General features: G+C 34.8%; 1 protein-coding gene across 1 annotated transcript; it reads left to right on the top strand.

Annotated features, from left to right (window-relative positions):
- The first annotated feature begins 3,532 nt into the window (after nt 1-3,532).
- LOC145064090 (transcription factor SRM1-like) lies at nt 3,533-5,379 on the top strand. Its single transcript, XM_079011606.1, has 4 exons — nt 3,533-3,727; nt 3,892-4,115; nt 4,558-4,788; nt 4,931-5,379. Exons 1-4 carry the CDS (start codon nt 3,533-3,535, stop codon nt 4,962-4,964), a joined length of 684 nt encoding a protein of 227 aa, XP_078867732.1. The 3' UTR covers nt 4,965-5,379.
- The last annotated feature ends 20,162 nt before the right edge of the window (nt 5,380-25,541 follow it).

Below are 25,541 nucleotides of genomic sequence, written 5' to 3' on the forward strand. Positions count from 1 at the left end.
GATAGCTAAAAACCCTATAAATTTGATGGTGTGATGCTATTTTTCTTGAACACAGCAAATGCCCCTATAGTATTATAAAATTGCAACTTTGATCACTATAACTTTTTTTATTTGAAGTTTAGAATTTAACTTATATCATTTAGAATTATGTGTCGGTTATGTAATTAAAGCTAGGGGTGAGCGTTATTTTGTCAGGTGGCATTCTATTAGCCCACCCCAAGTTTTTTTCCCGCTCAAATCTTGCAACTGAAATTCCGAAATTACCCTTGACCATTCAATCAGTGCTCTGCATATCCTCGGGTCTTGATTCTCTTCCTAATTTTTTACCCTATTTCATATTCCTATCCCTGATTTTTCGGATTCAACATTTCTTGAATTCCATTTAATCTCTTTTGAAATCATGATGATTTTTTCTTTGCAAATTAGGAATGTAATCTTATCTAAATTTGATTCAATACCTGTCTCACTGGAACCCTCGATCCAATCAATGGTTAATGGTAATCCTTATTCTACTTTCTCTGGATTCAAGGAAATGTCTCCTGAAGCCATGACACCGTCTCCCCCTCTTGACGTTTCTAGGTAAGCTTATTTAGGTTTTTTTGTATGAATATTGATTTATGAAATACATATCTTGATATGATCTTCTGTTTCTCCTCTTTACCTCCCCTCATCAAGAAGGGTTTTGATTTTGCAGGTAGATTTTGAAGAAATATTTCTTTTGTAGATGGGTTTGAGTTGTATTCATAGGTTTTGTTCTCCAATCTCGATGAAGGTGACAAACAAATTTTTGATCTGGATGAAGGCCATGGATTTTTGAATGTATGCCATGAATGAAGTTTTTTTTCTTCCATCGATATATCAGTTAATTAACGCGTTAACGTAATTGATTTTATTTTCATCTCCTTTTCTCAAAACCAATGTTGTGGATTGAAGAAGAATATGTCGATCCTGTCAACTCTTTCCGATTTAATGGGTGAAGGTAATTGATTTTATTTTCATCTCCTACTTACTAAGCACGAACCTGCAAAAAAAGTTATTTTTTCTATGTGTTTGATTAATTGTCTTAATTAAGTTAAAGAATTATTTTGCTCTGTTTTGCAGGGCAAGTGTAAGAGGATGATACCTAAGGTTTCACTCAGGTATGTCAATGACACTTTTACCAGTTATACTAATGATTTCAGAATGGGTCTCTTTTGGTTCATTAAGTTAGTTCGTTAGTGATAGTAGTTACATTGGTAACTTTAAGACCATATTGTAACCTTACTTGAAGTGCGTCTTTTTTAAAGGTACTTGCCTATGCGTGGGTTTCTGGGTTAATTCATCAGATGAGATCAAAAACATTTCTAAACATTTCTATTGATTAGCATGATCATGAAGGTAAATAAGATCCCAAGAATGCTTACTCATCTTCAAACTTATTGTTGAATGTATGGATGATTGTAGGTTAAGTGGACTGAAGGGTTCCTATCATTAAATGCAAAAAGATTACTTTTTCTGAAGGTAAAAGATTACTTTTTTTTTTCAGATACAAAAGCTTGGGAAGTAGCACGTTAAGAGGTCACGTGAAATTCAGAGGATAAAAGCATAAGAATTTGGGATGTTACAAAAAGGAAAACTCTTCAAACGTTTCGGAAGGAGCTTTTGTATTCAGAGGTCACGTGAAATTCAAAGGATAGATTTTGGATTCTTAATCTTAGGTGTCAGCCTGAAACAAATCTTCTTGCAGCAGGGCACGATAGTGGCATGATAGTTTTAAAATTAGAAAGAGAACGCCCTGCTTTTTTCTGTTAATGGTGATTCTTTTTTCTTCATCAAAAACTATTTTCTTCATTTCTTTGAGTACTAACCAGTAACCACAAAAAGAAAATAAAATCCTACCAATCTGAAGGCCATGATCAGTCAGTTAAAACTAGGGCCCACAGACCCTTTTTATAGCCCTACATAAAACGCAATCTTAATATGTTCAAAAGCAGATAGTGGGTCATATAAACTCTATATTGTCCCTAAAGATAACTTTACAAGAGGCCATACAATTCAAGAAGAAAAAAACAGGAGTTGGTGGCTCTGCAATCTTCATTGCACACAATTAAATTGTTGTTCTTGAAAAGAGCAACAATCAAGTGTTTGTTAAAAGCCTGAAAAATGAAATTGTGAAAAAGAGTGCTCTCCCAGCTGCTACTGATGCTATATTGTATGCGGGTAAACATATTTACTAAGTCTTTCTCATAATCTAAAAGAAAAACAAACATGGAGAAGATGATAAGGTTATGTCTAATCCAAATTTAAGTGCCATTGTTATGTTGTTTTAATGCAGGAAATTCATGAGCACATCTAAATGTTTGTTATTGTTATTGTTTAAAATCTGAAAGACTAATATGAAATCATATTGTTATGTAACTGAATGCTTATCATTGTAAATATATTTTTGTTGTTGCGACTAGTTTATTTGTATGAGTATTTTAATGAAATTTGGTAGTGACATATTATTTTGTTTTTCTTTAATTTCAATTTAAAATAATGGCAAACAATTAAAGAACATATAGTTTTCATATCTTGGACTTTTTATCATTATTAAATCCATGATATATTTACCAATGTGAAATATAAAAACACAAAACAAAAATACAAAAAATATAAATTGAATGTTGTTTCAATAATAATTCATGATTTAAAAGATAATATTTATCTTCTAATATTAATTTAAATTATTATAAGATATGTGTCGTCAATAGTTAAAACTTGAATTATAATATATAAAGTTATATATATATATATATATATATATATATATATATATATATATATATATATATTAAAATTCTTGGCCCTTAGCTACAGTAAACTTAGTGCTTTTTGCCATTTTTGATCCATTTCTTTTTCCGATTTACTGTTTTGTCCCTTCATTTCCGCCTATTTTATGTTTGTTCTTTGCAGCGGGCATTTTATGTCTTTATATCTATTGTTTGTGTACACATGTTGCTTTACCTTTCTTCATCGTTTTTTGGCCCAATCAGGTTCAAATTTGTGTAATTTTTCTTAAAGCTTCTCCGATTTGCACCGATAATCACTGCTTCATCTTCTTCTTCAATGTAAAACAACCAGGTATTCTTGCTCTGTGAGAGTCGTCCTCGAATTCCTGTCGGTTTGTAGAAATAATCCTCTTTCCTTCCCCTAAATTCTTACATCGACTCAAATAACAGATCAAAGATTAATACAGGAAAAAAGAAGCAAAAGGTTACTTGTGTGTGTGTCGTGTTCAATCCATCGGAAGGAATACCAGTCGGAGGCCGCTTCCTCACCGCTGATTATGTCAGCGTAAACTACTATGATGCTACGGCTCGAATCTTCCATCACTGACTCAATTCGGGCACACGTTTTTCTCTCACCGCTTCCACCACTTCCCACTCCCCCCTGAACATCGATTTCACCCTTCATCACTGTCAAGCTCCAGGTAAATTTTTCAACTTAACTTCATTCTGCTTCCTCTTTGTCGTACTACACCGTCCTTCACTGAATCTCTCTATGCCAATGTATGCGTGGCGTTCTTCTGTCGTTCAAGACACCAGAATTCGTCGAGTATCGTCGCTTCAACAACTATTCGATTTTTGGTCGTCTGTTTCCGCTTTTTTCCGCCGACGACATCCTAGATGAAAGTTCTTCCCCATTTTCAATCGTCGACATCTGCTTTTGCTTGCTTATGTTTACACCCGTTACAAAAAGACTTCAGGTATGTATATTTAGGGTATTTATTGGGTTCGATCTGTGCTCTCTCGATATCCTACACCCAAAAAAACCTATTTTGTTTCGTTTTTTTGATTAATGTCGATTAGCTTTTTGAGAGGGCTTTGGTGGATGTTCCGTAGAATATTATACGGTGGGATGTGATAGCAGGTGAAGATTCACTTCAAGAAGCTATTGCACGATTTAAATGCAATTGATTCGGGTCATTTTGAGTTTCCGAAATATACAGACAATTATGATGAAAAGGAATCGATTGTTAGTTTAGATTCGGAGCTGAGAAGAAGTCAGATTTCTTTTAGGGCAGTAGGAAGGGGGTCTAGACATGGAGAATGTGAGAGGAAGAAAGGGACTTCCTGGACACAAGAAGAGCACAGGTATTTAATTGGTTTTAATCTTTTTGGAATCTCTCGGGATTCATTGATTCTTGAGTTCTTGCTAGCATCGTTTGTGCTTTTATGATAAGTATTCAGTTATTCACATGGGTTTTGAATCTTTACTTGAATTAATTAGATTTATGAAAGATACAGGCATGAGTTCTATTTACATTTAATCAAATAGTATTGGTATCAACAAAAGAAAAGAGTACATAATTTGACTTTTACATAGTCAAATGTGTCTTTCCTTGAAATTGCATCAGTGTCGTATCAGATGATTAATTTCAGTTAATTATGAATTATAATTTCAATTGCATTACTTCAATTCATTTAGTTGGAATAGTTTGACCTAAAACTTAAACTTCTGCATCATGATTTATTCAAGTCATGTGATTACCTACTTCACTTAAATTATAGACCCATGACTTTGACATGTTCATAGGAATTTTCTGAAGGGATTGAAGTTGTACGGAAAAGGTGATTGGCGGAGCATATCAAGGAACTGCATGATCACAAGGACACCAATACAAGTAGCCAGCCATGCCCAGAAATATTTCCTCCGATGGAGTTCACTGAGAAAAGAAAGGAAGAGAGCAAGCATCCACGACATAACCACCACAATGGTGATGCAGCCACCGCTGCCCACTAGTGGCGAAGGTGGAGCAGTACACGGGTATGAATATCAATTCTAATTTAAAAAAATATATATTTTGACGTCACTTGCTTTTTGGTATGGATATTTTCTTTTTCAAATCCATGAAATGTTGTAACTATATTGATCAAATGGTAGATAATGAGGTTTAATGGTGTGACAGGTACAAGGATAAAGGAAACGCACGAGATTATTGATTTTGTAGAAAAACATAGTATCAACAACACTTGAGGTCATTCCTATGCAAAAGTACACGATCACTACAATCGAGCATCCTGAGAAAGACAATGTCTGTTATCACTTTGTTATCGACACTGGTAATTTCATATCTTTCGACTCCAAAATCTAATTTGTCTAAGTTTGTATTATTGAATTTTCCAATGTGGGTTGGGTTTCTGTCATGGGAGATGGAGTTCGGATTGTTGGTGGGTTTTTAAATACCATTTTCTTCTAAAGATGTTTGTTTATTTTATAATTAAAAAAGTAGCTCCTAGATGTGTTTTTTTTAAAGAAGTTCCTAGATGTGGTTACTTAAGGGTCAATTTACTTTGTACTTGACAACATATGTTTTATTAGAGTGATATGAATAGTAATGACTTTCAAAAGATTAGGTTGTTTCGTTTGTCCTTATTAATCATTCTTTTTGTATTAAAAATAATATCAGTATTTTACTAAAAAAATGTAATCAGGTATAGATCTATAGAGACAAGAAGAACAGAAAAAGCAAATGAACATGATTTTTTTTATTATGCAAAAATAGCAACTAACTTCTATAATTATTTGGATGCAACAGAAACAAAATTTAAAGCGTATTAAGGTAATAAGTTTCAACTGCAATCTTTTCTTGCTGAAATCACCACAAATTTTCTGGGTAAAACAAATATTAAGTTTCAGCATTGCATTTCCATTTTATTAAAAATTACCCAATTAAACATTACACAACTAATTTTTTTCCTCATTAAGATAATGTACTTTAAAACTCTACCTAATTACACCATTCTACTTTGATATTCTCCTATTGCAATATGTTACTTTAAACCTTATATCCTTGACCTACTATCTCTTTATTAGTGGTTGTCTATTAATATGTTCATAGGACCCATCATACTTTCATTCTTAATTCCTTTTAGAGCATTATACTATTAACAATTAGCCTAATTATAACAGTGTAATCCAGATATGAACATAATTGTAAGAGGTATTTTCAACTTATATGACAAGTCCTATGAATTTGCTAAATTCTTATATTCTTATTAGAACATTTTTAGGCATTTCTTGGGAATATCAGGTAAGTGGATTTCATGATTTTACATTGTATGGTTTGTACAATGTATCCCTCTGATTAAGGTTGTTGGTAGCAATAGAAATTACAAAGCTATTGCAGAAGTTTCTGAGTAGCTGCAAATAGTAGAAAACTGACTCAAAGTCAAAAAGGTGCAATGTACTTTACTTTCAGACAAAAACAACACCTTCCACCATGATGACGGTTCTGCAATGGCGTCAGGTTAATTTATTTAATAAGCAGTTCCTTTAACAACCCGCTTGATTGCAATAATTTTTGTTTTCAGCTTTGTAATAGGTTAACTTACCTACACTCTCAAAAGATTGTACATAGAGACGTGAAGACTTAAAACATGGTTTTGGACAACTCAATAACTATTAAAATTGTTGATTTGATACTTCTTCTAGTATCATGATTTATTTTTGCATTTCTACTCATCTGATTGATGGCGAATTACACAGAATAGCAATGTACTTTACTATGGAAACTAATTCAAGCAATGCGCTTCATTATTTGTCTTACAAAATGAACACCTTCCGCCACGCGCAACGCGCATGAAACCCCTCTAGTTATTATAAGATATGTGTCGTGTATAGTTAAAACTTGAATTATAATATATAAAGTTAAAAACTTGAAATGCTTAAACTAAAATCATATGAAACAAAGAATTTAAAACTATAATATGAAAGAAGACAATTAAAAAGGTTAAAAAACAAAACAATTAAAACACTAAAAGCTTAAGGATCTATTTTGTAAATGTATACTTTTATTTAGCAGCTGACATTTTGTTATCAGGTCTCTGTTTTGTATGTAATGAGACTTGGACTTGGTCCTCCAGTCTTACTATTACTAGATGTTTCAAGTGGTTCCAAATTTGGTTGTCCTTATGGTGGTTACAAAAATGGTTGGGGTAGATGATGGTTGCTTTATAGGATGACATGGTTCTCGTGCTATTTACATAATTATGGTTCTACCCTCCTTACACTGTGCTATATCAAGAGCATGGTGTTGTTTACTTTATCTATGTTTTTTCCATGCTTATATCTTGGCACTGCTCAAATTTTATGACTTCATTAAGTTTTTTCCAAGCATATGTTGTATTTGTTTATTCGGTGATTAGGAGTTGTCCTTTATTTGAAAGTGGTCTGCTATTTTTAAGGTGACTTCTCAATTTGGTTGCTATTTATTTTAGATGGTTAGTGTGTTGGTTTCTTTGGAGAGTTTGGTTCGGGAGTTTCTACTCTTGCTTCTTTGATAGGCTGGTGTGTTTGTTCTAAGTGGTTGGAGTTTTGGGTTGGACTATTTTGCTCCTGTTGGCTCCTCATACTGCTCTTTTTTGGTGGTTATTTTTCATGTTAGTTGGTGTGGACGTTATTACCCTCGGTGATTTAATTTGCGTTTTTTCAGCATTGTAGATTGAAACTATTTATTTCAGCAGACTACTTTGATTTTTTTTTTCATTTTAGCATTATACTTCCAAATCTTTTTCTTATTTGAGTTGTAATTCATTAGAGGCTGTAAGTTTATATATTGAAAGTAATCGAGAATGTTGCTTTTGGTAAGTTATTTTTAATAAAGAAGTTTTTAGATATTATAAACAATTTGTAGTTTTTAATTTGTAATTTATTGTGTTGGGTTTATTTTTTTTATTTTTTTTTTACATTTATGTTATATTTAGTTTTTCGTATAACAATATAATTTTCATTATTGACTGTGTTTTTTTACATTCTATTCAAATTTATATTATGTTCTGTAAATAATAATTATATTAAATGTTTTTACATACATAAAAGTATATCATTATATTAAATGTTTTTACATACATAATAGTATATCGGATATTCAAATAAAAATATATATTAATTTTAAAAAATCAATATAAAAGTCTAAACAAAACTTATATATTATCAATTTCATAAATCTTTTACCCGTGGTTTCCACGGGTTGTAACCTAGTTGATTATATATTATACTCGGTATCGGCTATGTGGTTTGAAGGTAATTGGTATTTGGTATTTCGAGCCACTACCAAGAAATTTCTCGACGTTCCCGAAGAACACCCGAGAACCAAAGTGAACTTTCCATAAATTATTGAGATGTTGATTATGATGCTTTATATAAATATTATCTTAAGTGAATCGGTATCTTGATCTGCAAGAAGGATTGATAAATAGAATCGGTATCTTAATCTTCAAGTAAATCAATGCTTTAGATAAACATTACCTTAAGTAAGAATCAATCACCATTATATATACATATCTTATACGCTTATAATTAAAACCCTACATTTCACACGTTTAAATTTGTGTTTGTTGTTGCATCAAGAATTCAAGACGTGTTCTATTTTTCTTTTACGTAAAATATTTTAAGCAATAATCATGGCATCCACAAAAGCAAGTCAGGTAAGTAATTTTGATTTTGATGTGTATGTATGTTTTATTGTTGGCTAACTTTATACATACCCCAAATTACTTATTGACCCCCCGCGCCCCTCATGTGAGTGTTTGAGTTTGTATGTACCCTTCTCTCTCCCATGTTTGAGCTTTTATGCGAGTGAAAGGGTATGTATAGTAGCATTCTTTATTATTTAGTTATTTTCCAGTTTAATGTTATCTTGTTTGGTTATTGTAACGTCCTAAAAATTACAAAGAGATTTTTCAATTTTAATTTATAATAACCAAATACCTTTGTTTCAAACACCATCAAGTAATATTCATTTGATTAAAACCATACAATATCATAGTTAAGTTTACAAAACTATGAAAACGTACATCTTTGATGTGTGTGTACAGTTCTGCGGAGCTCTTCTCACGTACGACCTAGAAAATGTTTAATCCACAGTTGTAATCATAAAGTTTAGTGATTTCCCCAATATACCACGTACTATATCATACATATAATGCATCCATACAAGATCTCAGCTCTATATCCAAACATTCAGGTCATATGTCCATATACATATATGGTGGGCCTATCCCTAAGGATATACGGGCCTAGCCCAAACTCAATTGTCATGGAACCAACCATGGTCTTTCATATTGTTACCTATCCACATACATATATCATACATGATGGTCCCAACCAAAGGGAGTATATGGGCCCAACCCTGACTCCATTGTCAGGGGCAAACCCTGATCTTACAAATAATTGGTGTGATCCAACCACAGTCTTTCATATCAGTTGGTAGGGGTCAGATCCTGGTCTTTCATACGATTCATAAATTCATATGTAGTCAATGATCAGATAGTCAGTCAAACAAATGACCCACCAAAGAGCAAACATTTAGACAAGAACATCACAATCAAGCATTAGACCAAGAGTTCTCAGGTTGTCTAACTTAAACTACATAGAACTCGAGCTATCATTACCATATAACCATGTAACGTAAACACATATTAGAGACTAGCTTATCCATACCCTTCGCAACTAGCCTTCCTTAGTTACCCTGCCATAGACCATTTCTCAATTAAGACCTTCACTGGTTAGTCATACATAATCCTGATAATTGGCTTACTCCAGTTACCCTAACCAATCATAACTCATAACAGTATCATACAATCAACAGGAAAGACCTTACCAGTCTAGCCTACCAAGACACCAAGTGATTCAAACTGCATACGCATAACAAATAAGTTATCTTAGCCGATTAGCATACTTGTACTCTAATAGTACCTCTATCTTACCATGCAAATGATATATAATAGGATACGCGGCATAGTGAGAAACTCACATGAACTGAAGAATGCAGAAGCACAACAACACTCCCACTCCTTGTATTGCTCAATCCCTCGAACTGACTAACACCAAGACAAATAAATCCTCAATCAGCAATCCAAATCCTCCAAGTTTGACCCTAAGTCAAGTTGGTCAAAAGTCAACAATCAAAGGTCTAGAAAGTCAACGATCAACTTGGTCGAAGTCAACACCACGTCGTGAGCCATCATTGGACACATCGTGGGAACGCAGGGTCAAACAGTCAACATGCAGGACATTGCCACATCATGGGATCTCATTGGCCATGTCGTGGCAACGCCAGGACAAAACAGTCGCATTTTAAGCACCACCACGTCGTGGAAAACCCTAGGCCACATCATGGCTTCTGGCAAAATGTCATAATCTCCATTAAGTGCTTAATTCCTTTACATCAATATAGTTTTGACCGAGACCGATACATAGGTCAAAACAAAGTCATCGAGGGGACCAGATATCGCTTTTAATCCAAGAAGGAACAAATAAACTTCGACTCATATGCTTATTCTACTACTTGTTGAATTATAGTATTATACATAAAGGTACGTTTTATGACATCAAGTTACTGATGCGTTTTCGTACAATCAATGCATAACCAACTCATAGGCAACAACTCATATCTCTAGGTTTGAAGACTTATATGATATTACCATCTCACTATCACTCGAGATAAATTCCATGAAGTGATACAAGTGAGCGTGGGTTGAATCCAATACTCAGAACTTATGAGCACTCATGAGTGTTGTAGCAACTCTTGCTATGTCCAACAACTTAGATATGTATAGGCCAAATCATGACAGTCTTGATTCATATCTACTTCCAACATATGACCAATTGTGGAGAATTTGAATAATATGAAATACCATAACATAATTATTCTGGAAGTCAAAACATAAAAAAATGAAATGATAGTAAACGATTGACAAAAAGATAGCAACACTTTACTCATAAATAAAACAACAACTTTTATTCATCATCAAATGTTAATTACACTTTACAAAGTTCAAAAAACTATCTAATCTGTAAAACTAATATCGTCCTTTAGCCCGATGCGCCTCGCATGCTGCAAATGCCTAACCCTAGTCAGTCCCTTCGTGAGGGGATCTGTTGGGTTCTCCTCTAACGATATCCTCTTTGCTACGACGAGTCCTTCTTCTATCTTGTGTCTTATTAACTGATATTTTCTGTCAATGTGTCTAGATTTGCCATGATCTCTCGGTTCCTTGGCTAAGGCAACCGCACTATTGTTGTCACAGAAAATCTCCATAGGCTCCTTTATAGCTGGTATAACTCCAAGTTCTCCGGTGAAGTTCCTTAGCTATATCACCTCCTTTGTCGCTTCACTCGCAGTTATATACTATGATTCACAGGTCGAATCAGCTACTATCCTGTTTGGAACGTTTCCAAGTAACTGCTCCTCCATTCATGGTAAAGACCCAACCCAAATGAGAGCGGAAATTATCCCTATCAGTCTGAAAGCTAGCATCACTATACCCCACAACTCTCAAGTCATCACTCCCACCAAGGGTAAGAATCCAATCCTTAGTCCTTCGCAGGTACTTTAGAATGTTCTTTACCGCAGTCCAGTGAGCCTTTCCAGGATTCCCCTGATATCGGTTGACCATGCTCAAAGCAAAAGCCACATCATGGCGAGTACAAGTCATATCATACATGATGGAGCCAACAGCGGAAGTATATGGTAATCGAATCATCTCAACTATCTCATCCTCTGTACTCGGGCTCTGAGCCTTGCTCAGTTTTGCATTATGTTGGATCGGTAAGTCACCTTTCTTGGAATTCTGCATGTTGAACCTTTTCAACACTTAATCCACATAGGTGCTTTGACTAAGTCCAATTAGTCTTTTACTCCTTTCTCTCAATATCCTTATCATTAGGATATAGGCAGCTTCTCCAAGGTCCTTCATAGCGAAACACTTCCTAAGCCATGACTTAACTTCCTGCAAAGTTGGGATGTCATTTCCCATGAGTAGTATGTCATCCGCATACAGTACCAAAAAGCTAACTATACTCCCACTAGCTCTGACATACACACAGGATTCATCTTTGCTTCTCGAAAAGCCAAGCTCTTTGACCTTCTCATCAAAACAAATGTTCCAGCTGCGAGACGCTTGTTTCAATCCATAAATGGATTTCTCAAGCTTGCACACTCTATCAGGGTGCTTTACACTAACAAAACCCTCTGGTTGACTCATGTAAACATCCAAAACCAACTTTCCATTAAGGAAAACAGTTTTGACATCCATTTGCCATATTTCATAATCATGAAATGCAACAATGGCTAGCATAACCCTGATAGACTTAATATTTGCAACTGGTGAGAAGGTTTCATCATAATCAATTCCCTGAGTTTGAGTGAAACCCTTCGCAACCAGTCGTGCCTTATAAGTGTGCACCTTTCCATCCATGTCGGTCTTCTTCTTGAAGATCCATTTGCACCCGACCGTCTTACGACCCGATACATTGTCAACCAAGTTCCAAACTTGATTTTCATACATGGACTGAATATCGTTGTCCATAACCTCTTTCCATTCAGCAGACTCAGGGCCTGCCATGGCTTCCCTATAGTTGTTAGGTTCATCCAAATTTACCAGTGTGCTGTCACTGATAAATGTATCACCTTCCGCAGTAATATGGAAACCATAGTAATGCTCAGGTGCATTCCTAACTCTCGTGGAACGTCTCAGTGGTACAGACTCGTCAGTTGGATCAATAGGAGTTTCCTCCTCAAGTTGATTGCTAGGATTTGAGGTTCCTTCACCAATTGACTCTTGAATTTCTTCAAGGTCAATTTGCCTCATACTGTTTCCTTGGCTTATGAATTCTCTCTCGCGAAAGACCTCTCTCCTTGCCACAAAGACCTCATTATCATCGGGTCTGTAGAAGAGGTAACCAAATGATTTTTGTGGGTAGCCGATGAAAATACACATTTCACTTCGAGGTTCGAGCTTATCGTGAGTATCGCACCTCAAGAAAGCCTCGCAGCCCTAAATCTTGATGTGGACCAAATTGGGAACTTTCTCGGTCCATATCTCGTGAGGTATTTTGGCAACCTTTTTGGTATGGACTAGATTAAGGATATGGGCGGCAATCTCTAAGGCGTACCCCTAGAATGAGATTGGTATCAAAGCTCAAATCATCATGGAACGAACCATATCCAACAAGGTTCGATTACATCTCTCAGCCACACCATTAAGTTGTGGTGTTCTGGGAGATGTCAATTGTGAGACAATCCCACATTGCTTAAGATAGTCAAGGAACTCTGTACTAAAATACTCACCACCTCGATCGGATCAAAGCATCTTAATGTTCCTGCCCAACTGATTCTCTACTTCCTGTTTAAACTCCTTAAACTTTTCAAAGGTTTCTGACTTATGCTTGATTAAGTAGACATATCCATATCTACTATAATCATCAATGTAAAATTCACATAGAAGCGATTAGCATCCCTTGTGGCGGTTCGGAAGGGTCCACACACATCAGTATGTATGAGATCAAACAAACCCTCATCCCTAGCACAAGTACCAGTGAAGGGTGACTTTGTCATTTTCCCAAGCAAACAAGATTCACAACTATCATCCGAATTTAGGTCAAATGACTCCAATACTCCATCCTTTTGGAGTTGGCTTATGCGTTTCTTACTTACATGTCCAAGAGGACAATGTCATAATGATGCTTTATCCAAGTTAGTGGAAGAATCAATACACAACACATTATTTCCTAGGTTATCTAAAACCGAAACAATTTCATATACACCATCACAAGGTAATGCTTTAAAATAAAGAACATTATTAAAGAAAGCATTAATACCACCACATTCAATATCAAACGAAAAAGGTAAACCCTTGTTTGTACAAACCATGAAAAGAAACAATATTTCTCGCCATTTCAGACGAGTAACTGATGGGTTTTGGTCCTAAGAACATCCTATGTGCTCATACAAACCCTAATGCTTGGATCTAGGTTTCTCTATTGTACATGCAAGTTATCCAAGACTATAAACCCTAATTCTAGCATACAAGTAATCATATTAACATAAGAATAGGTTTATAATGTTACCTTGATTGTTATGTAGCAATAACAATCCCAAATCTCCTTGTATTGACTTTGGAAGGCTTAGAGTCACAAGTGTCACTCCTCTAATGGTTCACAAACACCATAAGCAAGAGGATGAAGAGGAGAGAGGATGGAAGCTGCCCAAAAACATCTACAAACCCTAGAGAAGTCTTCACCACGTTTTTGGTCATAAGGGATCTCTTTATATAGGAGGCAATTAGGGTTATCTAACAAGGAAACCCTAATTTGGATGCTTAAGCCCTAAGCAACCCATGGAGCCCTTTCCTTAAGGCCTTGGACGATTTCATATGGGCTTCCCCCATAAAATTCGTCCACCTTATAATAAAAGGCAATCCATGGCCCAAATTGCAATTATCTTATAATTACAATTCCAGTCCCTTAAGTTTAATTAATCTCTTTTAGTCACAAAACTAATTACCAATTAATTATTGACTAATATTAATTAAACAATATGATTTCTCCTTTAATATATTATTCCCATAATATATTAATAAATCATATTTAATCCTTTCTCTCCATAATTCATCCTATCAAGTTGCTTTGGTGAAGGCAACCCAAAAGGACCATGCACCATCGGGTCAAGTACATACCAAAATAGTTATGGACTTAGACACCAATCCAAAAGTAACAACATTTGTTCAAATCTAACACTAACCCACTACTTAGCAACAAAGAATAAACTCCAATCTTGGTGACAGGTGAAGCTTTCCTATTCCCCATGATTAAGTTTATCTTCCTATGCTCCACATTCTCACTTCTTCTTAGTCCCTGCAAATCAGAACATATATCAATACCACAACCTGTATCAAGGACCCAAGAATTAGAATGGGTGAGTTATTAGACAATATAGTGTAAATACATGCATGGCTAGGTTTCACTTTCCCATCCTTAACATCTTGCAGGTACTTTGGGCAGTTTCGCTTCCAGTGCGACTTTTCATGGCAATAGAAGCATTCAACCTCTTTAGGGTTGGTAGAAGGAGTGACAGAACCTTTCTTGGTTCCACTTGAAGAGGAGCCATCAAGGGAATTTCCCTTGGTACCCTTCGAATGGCTCTTCCTAGATCTTCTTTCATTTACCTTGCTCGATTGCCAATACAGGGGCTGCGGTAGGAGTAGGAGTGATAACAACCGATTTACCCTTAAGACCACTTTCGGTGGTCTTCAAGAGTCCTTGAAGTTTGCTGAGTGTAACTTCCTCCTTGTTCATGTGGTATGTCATTCAGAATTGATCAAAAAAGAAGGTAAGGAGTGCAAAATGATGTCAATTGCCAACTCCTAAGGGAAGTTCACATTTAGCTTCAGCAAACGGTCCACATACCTTTGCATTTTCTGTAAGTGGCCCGTGATGGGTTCACCATCTTTCATCCGGGTTGTTATCATGGAGGAGATGATGTCATACCTCCCTTGACGAACACTTTGATGGTAGCAGTCCATCAAGTCCTGGTGCATCTCAAAAGGGTAATAGTCCTCATAGGACTTTTGGAGCTCGGCCGTCATCGTGACCAACATGATATATGCCACTTTGGTGGCATCTCTCTCATGTGCCCGAAATTCAGCGATCTCCTCGGGAGTAGCAGACGACTCATCAAGTTGCTTAAGCTCCTTGTCGAGGACATATTCCTTGTCCTCGTAATGAGTGACCATCCTGATGCTCCGGATCCAATCCATAAAGTTGGAACCATCAAATACTACTCTCCTACAAAGGTTCATGAGAGAGAAGGAGCTGATGGGTTTGAGCCATAAGCAACATTGTTGGAAGACATCTTAAAAAGAAAGACAAGTTTAGATTAGATATAAAGATATTCCTTAATAAGACACCCAAATGTAATATTAAGGCAATGACCCAACACAATATTTTATAACTCAGAAGAGGGATGCCGTAATCCAAGCTATAAAATATTTGAAGGTAGGTGAATGACGATTCACCAATCTCCACCATGAATAACGAAATAAATTGTTAGGTTTTAATTAGTTTTGAAAATCCTAAATTCTTTGAGATCCATTGAACTTTTCAATGGCATGTTTCAATCTCGAGTGTGCCCTTCAAGTTTTGTGACTGGGATGCCGAGGATTACGAAACAAGGTGTGAAGTAACCATGCAAATTACTTGGTACTCTTAATGTTTATCACCTAATTGATGTTTCGGTTAACCATACGCACTCCATCGATCTATGATAAACCTTAATCCACTCGTTGCCTACCTTGTTAAGTCCAGGTTAGTGTGTCAGTTAACCACACACGCTCCATTAATGACTTAACCAAAGTGAAAAGTGTAATTTCATGGGTTAGCACCTTATTCACATTTTCCTAAAGTAACTAAGATTGGGAATTTATAAAAACATTTAGTTACTTTACAATCATCATACCTTTAATGAGGATTAAAGTCATTGTCCTACCCGTTCGGCTAACGACCCTCCACCAGTCAAGGAAACGATGGGTGAGAGTGGACACCTATTAAGCTGTCATTTTATATGCAACAACCTTATACCCCCTTATAGACCGGCTTCGTGAATGAGGCCTACTAACGGTAAAACGACTTGTTCTTATATATATATATATATATATATATATATATATATATATATGTTGGGTTTTGAGCATTGTAACACTCCTATGGTGTACATGCAACCCTATAAACCTTGGATCTATGTTTTCTCTATTATACATGAAAATAAGAACTTTCCAAGGCTTAAATCCTAATTAGCATATTATGAAGCTCTTATACTACAAGGTACTAGTTAGATGACATACCTTTTGATGTAGCTTGATGTCTTCAAGCTTTAAGAGCTTAGCCCCAATATTGTGGAAGTCTCAAGTGGAATCACAAATCACCAAAACACCTTGGAAGACTTTGAGAATAAGAATACTTTGGTTCTCTCTAGTGAAATCGGCTAGCCCTCTTAGTGTACCCACACTAGTGCCAATTTCACCAACTAAGGACATCTTTATATAGTATGGAGACTCTGGTTAAACCCATGACCTTTCATTTCATATGATCCATGGGTTAAACACTCCATGAACTATCCATGAAAGTTTAGCCCAATCTAAATGAACTTGGCCCATTCCATATATATATATATATATATATATATATATATGTATAAGATTCCATATTTAATTAGCTTATTTTGATCACTGAATTAATTCTCAATTAATTCTTGATCAATACTAATTAAATAATATGATTCCAGATTAATATATTAGGACTTATAATATATCAATATTAATCATAAATATACTATTCTCAAAAGACTATCCATATAAATTTTGTCGGTGAAGTGCAACCCAAATGGATCATGTCAGGTCGGGTCAAGTACATACCAAATATAGTTATGGACTTAGACATTAATCCAACAGTCTCCCACTTGGATAAGTCTAAAACTATTATTGAGTATGACTTCAAAAACCAACTGGCAATCGTAGCTCTTAAAGTCGTTGTCGAACTCTGATCTTTGTCAATGACTTGTCCATTAGATAAGGGACCATATATTCCTCTATTCTAGATATCATTTAGACTGAGACATGGATTATAAATCATTCTCTCTGTCCATTTGTTGTTTCTTGATTTCCGATTCATGATGACTGACTGATTGAACGAATCAAATCAGTCCTAGCTTAGCCAAGCACTCACATGTGTCATCATTAAATCATCGAGGGGCCCACAGATATCGCTTTTATCCCGAAGATAAAAGGAATGGATAAACTTCGACTCATATGGCTTGTTCTGCTACTTGTTGAATCATACACAAAGGCACGTTTTATAACATCGAGTTACTAATGCGTTTTCGTGCAATCAATGTAGTATCAACTCATAGTAACAACTCATATCTCTAGGTTTGAAGAATATAAGATATTATCGTCTCATGATCACTCATGATAAAATCCTTGAAGTGATTCAAATGAGCGCGGGTTGAATCCAATACTCAGAACTTATGAGCACTCATGAGTGTTGTAGCACAACTTTGTCCACCAACTTGGACCTCTACCAGCCAACCCATGACAGTCTTGATTCATATCTACTTCCAACATATGACCGATTGTGGATGGTTTGAATAACTTAGTCATTCCGAAAGAATAACCTAGTTATTATGGAAGTCAAAACATGCAAAGTGAAATACAAGAATAAATGAATCTAATATGGTATCAAAACCTATGAATATAAATAAAACACTTTCTATTTATCACCATACTGATTACTCATTATTCATTGTTTTGGTTTTATCAACTTTATACTTGAATTAAAAAACACTAGGTGTCCCATGCTCCAAGCATGTACACTATGTTTTCTAAATAATAGCTTTGCCATACACCAAGTATGAACTCTATGTTTGTCTATGATCCTTTTCTTTGTGAACTAGATCAATTGAACATAATTTCAATGATCTTCTTTTCATACTCACAATTCCTTTTCTTAAATGTAAGAATTCCAAATTCCTATCATTTATCGAAATTTGTTTAGATTTTTAAACTTATATGCAATGTTCCTCTTGTAATGATTATGCACAAAGCCACAAAGACTTGGCAACAATCATTACAGAGTATTCCAATGGAGAGCAATTCCATGGAAACGATGTCTCAAATTCAAAGCACATTGCATTAAGTTTCTTTAAGCTTACACAAATTGCTTCCACCTATGAAGATAATGTTGGATTAATGTCTAAGTCCATAACTATAATTGGTAAGACTTGACCCGACCCGACATGGTCCATTTGGGTTGCATGGCATCATGCATTTGGACTTAGACATTAATCCAACATTATCTTCATAGGTGGAAGCAATTTGTGTAAGCTTAAAGAAACTTAATGCAATGTGCTTTGAATTTGAGACATCGTTTCCATGGAATTGCTCTCCATTGGAATACTCTGTAATGATTGTTGCCAAGTCTTTGTGGCTTTGTGCATAATCATTACAAGAGGAAATAACACTTAAGGTTGGTTAATATATTATAAGTTCTAATATATTAATAAGATTATTCAATTAGTATTGATCAAGAATTAATCTAGGATTAATTAAGTGATCAAAAGAAGACTAATTAAATATATGGGTTGATTGTGTAAATCATCCATACTTATATAGTGGGCTAATGCTCCATGGATTATCTAGTTGGGCTAAAACCCATATGATGCTTCATGGATGCTCCATGGTGTTTTTGTACTCATGGATCATGGAAATGAAAGGCCATGTCAATTAGGGTTTACATGGTGTAACCCTAACTATATATGCATCTTATTCTTGACCAAAATCGGCACTAGTATCATTCTAGAGAAGGGCTAACCGATTTCAAGTGTTCTACATTTCTCTCAAGGTTATTACAAAAGCAATTGATGTTGTGTGAACCATTTGAGGTGTCACACTTGGGGCACTAGGCACTCAAGCTTCATGAAGACAATCTACATCAAAGAGGTATGTAATTCTAACTTGATATATTCATTTGAATCAATGTTATTATGCTAGTTATGATGAATACCTTGGAAAGTTCATATTTGCATGTGTAATAGAGAAAACATAGATCCAAGGTATTTAGGGTTGCATGTACACTTAGGAGTGTTAGAATGCTCAAAACCCAACAAACAACTCTATATTTCCATTTTGACTACAACTTCTGAACAAGAGTTGCCTCTTTTCAGACTATGTCAATATGGACCTTTCAATATTAACAGTATACTTCCAATTGTCCTTAAGCAACCAATCTTTGGTAAACCTTAGATTGTCCTCGACAGTTGCTTAATCACTTTAGTCATATCCAATTCTAGACATTTTCCTCTTTAATGCCCCAAGACATTTGGAAAATTTAGAAAGGATAAATATTATAACACATGTAATCGATCTTGTACCCAAGTAAATGGGAGACGATTCATGATGTTTCAGACAAAGACATGGTTCTAGACCAGTCTTTTGCCATAATAATTTTTGTTTGCCATATTCTCAAAATTTGACTATGAAAAGGGATGCCGTAATCATAATCGAATTTTGAGAACGCAATATATAGAATTTTCTTAAGTTGAACCAATCCAACATGAAATTCATATATATATATATTCTTGACTAAAGATGATTAAAATCTCAATCTAAGCTTAAAATCTCACTCTAAGCCTTTTAGAATTGTCATGAAGTATAATTTCCTATCCCTTAATTATAGCAAAACAACTTTTCCAACCCCTGCAACCTCACGAATTGACACTTTTGTTTTCTATAATTAACATGGCTCACTTGCAATTCTTACCATAATTATCATGCTCCCACTAACATGATGATTATTAACATAACACTTATGCTCCCACTAGCTTTGACATGTACCCAGAAATCAACTGGACTTCTAGAAATCAATACTTTATTGACTTTCTTGCCAAAGTTCAAATTTCTGATACTAGATTGCCTTGATAAGACTTTATCAAAATCATACACCTCTCTTAGATAGCTCACAGGTGTGTCTAAACAATTATGAATAGGGATGTCGTAATCATAATGTTTAGACCTTTGCTATTTCACATAAGTCAATGTTAGTGTGTCGGTTAACCACGCACGCTCCACGAACAACTTTGAGAACTGCAAATATCACAATAGCTATCTACTTAAAATCTACTTAGTGAAAGAATTTCCTCACCATCATTTTCATGAATCGGAGAGAAACCTTATGACACTTAGATTTTATGGTGTATGTGTTCTTATCCATGTGAATTTCTCAAACCATAATCATAAGACTAGGTTAGTGACAGATCCAAATTCATATGGATTGATCTTGTGCAATCTTAACCTTTTGCCACCTGGCAGCTCAAGGGCCTGCCATTGCTTCCAAGTAGCTATGCAAACAATTGGGAACATGTAGAACTCAAATGTATAGCCAACTTAACTGGAATGGGCACAGAAATGTCAACATGATAGGTTATAAACCTCTAGTTGTGTGCTAGTGATGAAATACAGGTTTTTATTCTTGATTACTTCTTGAAACCCTTTCAGGATCTTTTAGACTCCCAATGTCTCCTTGACCTATAAGACTTTCTTGCCAAATATTCAAGAGATAGTGTGGATTCTAATCAAGACAGACAATTCACATAATTGGCCTAGTTGGTCTTTGTTTTATCCAAAACATCACAACTTATCATTTTCAAATGTACAAGAGTAGGACACTTTTACTCTTACATTTGACAAGTGTTTTAAACCTTTCTTTAAGATATTTCACTCAACTTAAAATTTTAGAGTATAACTCTAAGAATTGTTTTTGGAACGAAGTATGAATCATCTTCTTGATTTAACCACTTCAACAATTCATAACTCCTCTTCTTAGCTATCAGAATGCACTTAGAGGATGAATTGGGATAAGGTCTCTTAATCATTAAGATGATCATATTACATGATACTAAAGTACTCTCCCATCTTTTTCAGATTTGAGAAACTTTTATCCTTCTGCCTAATTTGATTCTTCTTATTCGCTCTGTCGTACATTGGAACCTTTTCCAATGTCTCAGGATTACACTTAAGCTTGTAAGTACAACCATATTTACAGATCTTTAGTAAATTATGACCAATAATCTTATCGATCTTTTGTGGTGGACTTTGACAAGTGCACAAGAAAGTGTACTTGATCCCTTAGTCCTTCTCTTGAGTCACATATACATGTGACCACGGAACTAGTCTTAATTTTCCAAAGTTGAAAATTCTCATACATCACACTCAACACCTTGTATGATTCCAAGTTTCGGTCCAATTGAAACTTGGGTGATGAGAGTATTTCCTTATTTGGTAAATTTAGACACTACCACAAATTAAAGAATCAAATTCATATTTCCAATATTGCTATAGACATACAAACATCAAGTTTTCATGAATGTCATTGTAAGAAGATAAAAATAAAGTAAAACAAACTTTTATTTATTTTAAAATGCGGAAAAAACTTTTTCCTTACAATGTAACTTGAAATGAAAACTATGTTATTGCATGTTTCCTAGCAACCTATCATAACTCCTAAGAAGTAGCTCAAGAATCTGATCTTCAATCAACCCATAGAAATCCATCTTCGCGGTCAGATTCAGCATACTCTTTCTTTAAGTTTCCTTCATTTTTCCTTTGATTCTTAAAACATAAACATGTGATCCAGTCGCATCATGTAATAAGAATATCAGAATAGAAACTTAATAGAGTTTGATAGTGTCTGTTGCCGAATCTTTGTGACTTTTGTGCATAGTCATTACAAGAGGAACATTGCATATAAGTTTAGAATCTGACAAATTACAGTAAATGGCAAGATTTTGGCATTCTTACATTTACGATAAGGATTCAGAATTGTGAAATAAGCATCATTGAAATGTTGTCAATTGATTTATTTCAAAAAGAAAGGACCATAGGTAAACATAGTGTGCATGCTTGGAGCATGGCATAACTATTGTTTTAATCTAAGTATAAAGTTGATTATTTGAAACATTATACAATGAATAATGAGTAATCAATATGACACTCAAAAGTTTTGGGGACATATAGGATTAGTATTATTCTTGTGTTTCACTTTGCATGTTTTGACTTCCCGAATAACTAGGTTATTCAAACCATCCACAGTTGATCATACTTTATAAGTAGGTATTGAGGCAAGACTATTCATGAGTGCTCCTGGAATAAGATTCGAGTATTGGACTAAACTCACGCTCATTTGAATCACTTCATGGATTTTATCATGAGTGATCATGAGATGATAATATCTTATATTCTTCAAACGGAGAGATATGAGTTGCAATTTACAAGTCGGTTGCACATTGATAATGTGAAACGCATCAGTAACTTGGTGTTATAAAACACATTGTTGTGTGTGATTCGATAAGTAAATAGAGCAAGCATATGAGTCGAAGTTTATCTGTTGCTTTTATCCCATGTGGATAAAAACGATATCTATGGGCCCCTCGATGATTTAGTGATGACACCCTTAAGTGTTCGGCCGAGCCTGGACTGATTTGATTTGTTCATTTAGTCAGTTGTCATAAATCGAAAATCGGGAAACAACAGATGGACAGAGAGAATGATTTTAGTCCATGTCTCAGTCCATATGATATCTTGTAGAATGAAGGAATATATGATCCCTTATCTAATGGACGCGTCATTGAGTAGGTTAGAGTTCGACAACGACTTTTAAGAGCTACGATTGCTAGTCGGGCTTTTGGAGTCGTACTTGAAATAGTAGTTTTAAACTTATCAAAGCGGGAGACTGTTGGATTAGATATCTAAGTCCACAACTATTATTGGTATTTACTCGACCCGAGAGTAGCATGGTCCATTTGGGTTGCATAACACCAGGACAATTTGTTAGGATGGACTCTTGAGAGAAGGTTATATATGATTTATTAATATATTATAAGTTCTAATATATTGATATGAAATCATATGTTTTAATTAGTATTGATCAAGAATTAATTCGGAATTAATTTAGTGATCAAAAGATACTAATTAAATCTATGGGGACTAATTATGGTAATTAGTTATATTTATATGTGTTGGGCTTATGATCCATGTTGTACCAAGTTTATGTATGGACACATAAAGAGTTGGGCTACATGAACCATGGATCATAATACCCATGGGTATGGATTTGGGTTATACCCATAACCTTTGGAATTCAACATATAAATATGTACTCCTTAGCCAAAAAACGACTAGACATGTATTCTTGGAGTTCATGAGGTGTTTTTGGTGCATGGAGATTCTCTCTCAAGAGCCACCTTTTTCCTAGGCGAGTTGTGAGCTATTTGAGGCATTCATACTTTTGGTGCTAAGATCTTAAGGCCAAATACAACAAGGTTTCAAGCTACATAAAAGGTATGCCATCCTAACTAGTATTTCATATTGTTTATGTCAATTGAATGCTAGTTATAGGCTTAATGCTTTGGAAATACAATTACATGTATAATTAGAGAAAACATAGATCTAAGGCATTTAGGGTTGTATGAGCACCATATGATGTTGTAGTATACATAACCCAACATTAAGTCCATAGTTGCCGATGTTATTTGTTAGGCATAACTGCTAATGCTATCCATTAGGCACTAAGTCCATAACTACCAATGTCCATTCATAAGGCACTAAGTCCATAACTTCCAGAGATTTTAGAGTACATATGGTGAACACGTCATTCAAAAACATCTACATGTTGCTAGCCTACTAGCGTTCCACTGAACTATTTAGATTAGTCTGTGGTCGTCATTTATACTCTGCTAGATGACTGGATCAACTTTAAAGTTAATGTTGTTGGAATAGTGTCTAAGGCTGCAACTATATTAGGCAAGTATTTGACCCGATTGTGCATGGTCCTTTTGGGTTGCCTTCACCATAGCAACTTGACAGGATGATTTATTATGAGAGAATAAATATTATTAATATATTATGAGAATAATATAAGGAATAATAATATTGTTATTTGATTAATATAAGTCATAAATTAATTAGAATTAATTTGGTGACTTAAAGAGATTAATTAAATAAGAGGGTATAAACTGTCAATTGTTTGATAGTTACACTTTAGGCTGTAAATCCTTTATGGATAGGGTTGGACGATTTCTAGGGCTTAGGATAAGCCACAAATCGTCCAAGGGCTTATCTTGGAAAGGATTTGGATTGCTTTGAGTAAAAGATTATCCAACTAGGGTTTAAGGGTGAAACCCTAGGAGCCTTACAAGTATAAATAGACCCTTGGGGCAAGGGAAATCGGCACCTCTGCTAAAGCAAAGAAACCCTGACCGATTTCTTCCCTCTCCTCTCTCTCAAATCATCCTCTTGCTAATTGGTGTTTGTAAGCCATTAGAGGAGTGACATTTGTGACTCTAAAGCTCCAAGAACTAGAAGATCAAACAAGTGTTTCAAGGTATGCTTCTAACTCTGATTTTGTATTGTTCTTATACTCTATTAGCCATTATAAGTCTTGGATTCAATGCATGTTTAATTAGAGAAACCTAGATCCAAGCATTAGGGTTTGCATGTGCACATAGGAATGTTCATATGACCAAAACCCATCAGTGGTATCAGAGCATAGATTGGTTTCTATTAAATTGATGCATAATTGTTTGTTTCTTGCTTGCAAAATTCGAATTTTGTGGTTCCGAGTCATGAACTCGGCGAGTCCCATGGTGGACTCGGCGAGTCCAGTTGGGCACTCGGCGAGTCTGAGCGTCAGGAAGAGCCAAATTCGGGATTTTTTGATATTTATCTTATGGAAACTTGCCTTTATCATATTAGATCAACCCTAATCCGATTTTTTTGATATATATGACTATAATCTTGATCTAATTGAAGATATTTATTAATTAATAAAATATTTAATTTCCTTATGTGATAATTAATTAATTATTTTAATTAAATTGGTAAATTATTAAGCAAGAAATCATTAAATAAATCAAATATGGGTAATTATGGAATTAATTGTTAATTAAGATTATTTGTTATTTGATCCTCCATGTTTTAAATGTTTAAAACTTGCCCTCAAGTTTTGAAATTTATGTTTTGTGATTAAAAGTTTAATTTAGACAATTTAAATTTCAAACCCTAGAATTTTACAAGTTTAAAATCCAACCCTATACTAATATAATATTACAAGATTTATATATATATATATATATATATATATATATATATATGTATGTATAATTAAAATGCTAGTCTTACCGTTAGTAG

This window comes from Lactuca serriola, chromosome 7 (assembly GCF_051521515.1).
Source record: "Lactuca serriola cultivar US96UC23 chromosome 7, Lser_US96UC23_V15, whole genome shotgun sequence".
NCBI classification, from domain to species: Eukaryota; Viridiplantae; Streptophyta; class Magnoliopsida; order Asterales; family Asteraceae; genus Lactuca; species Lactuca serriola.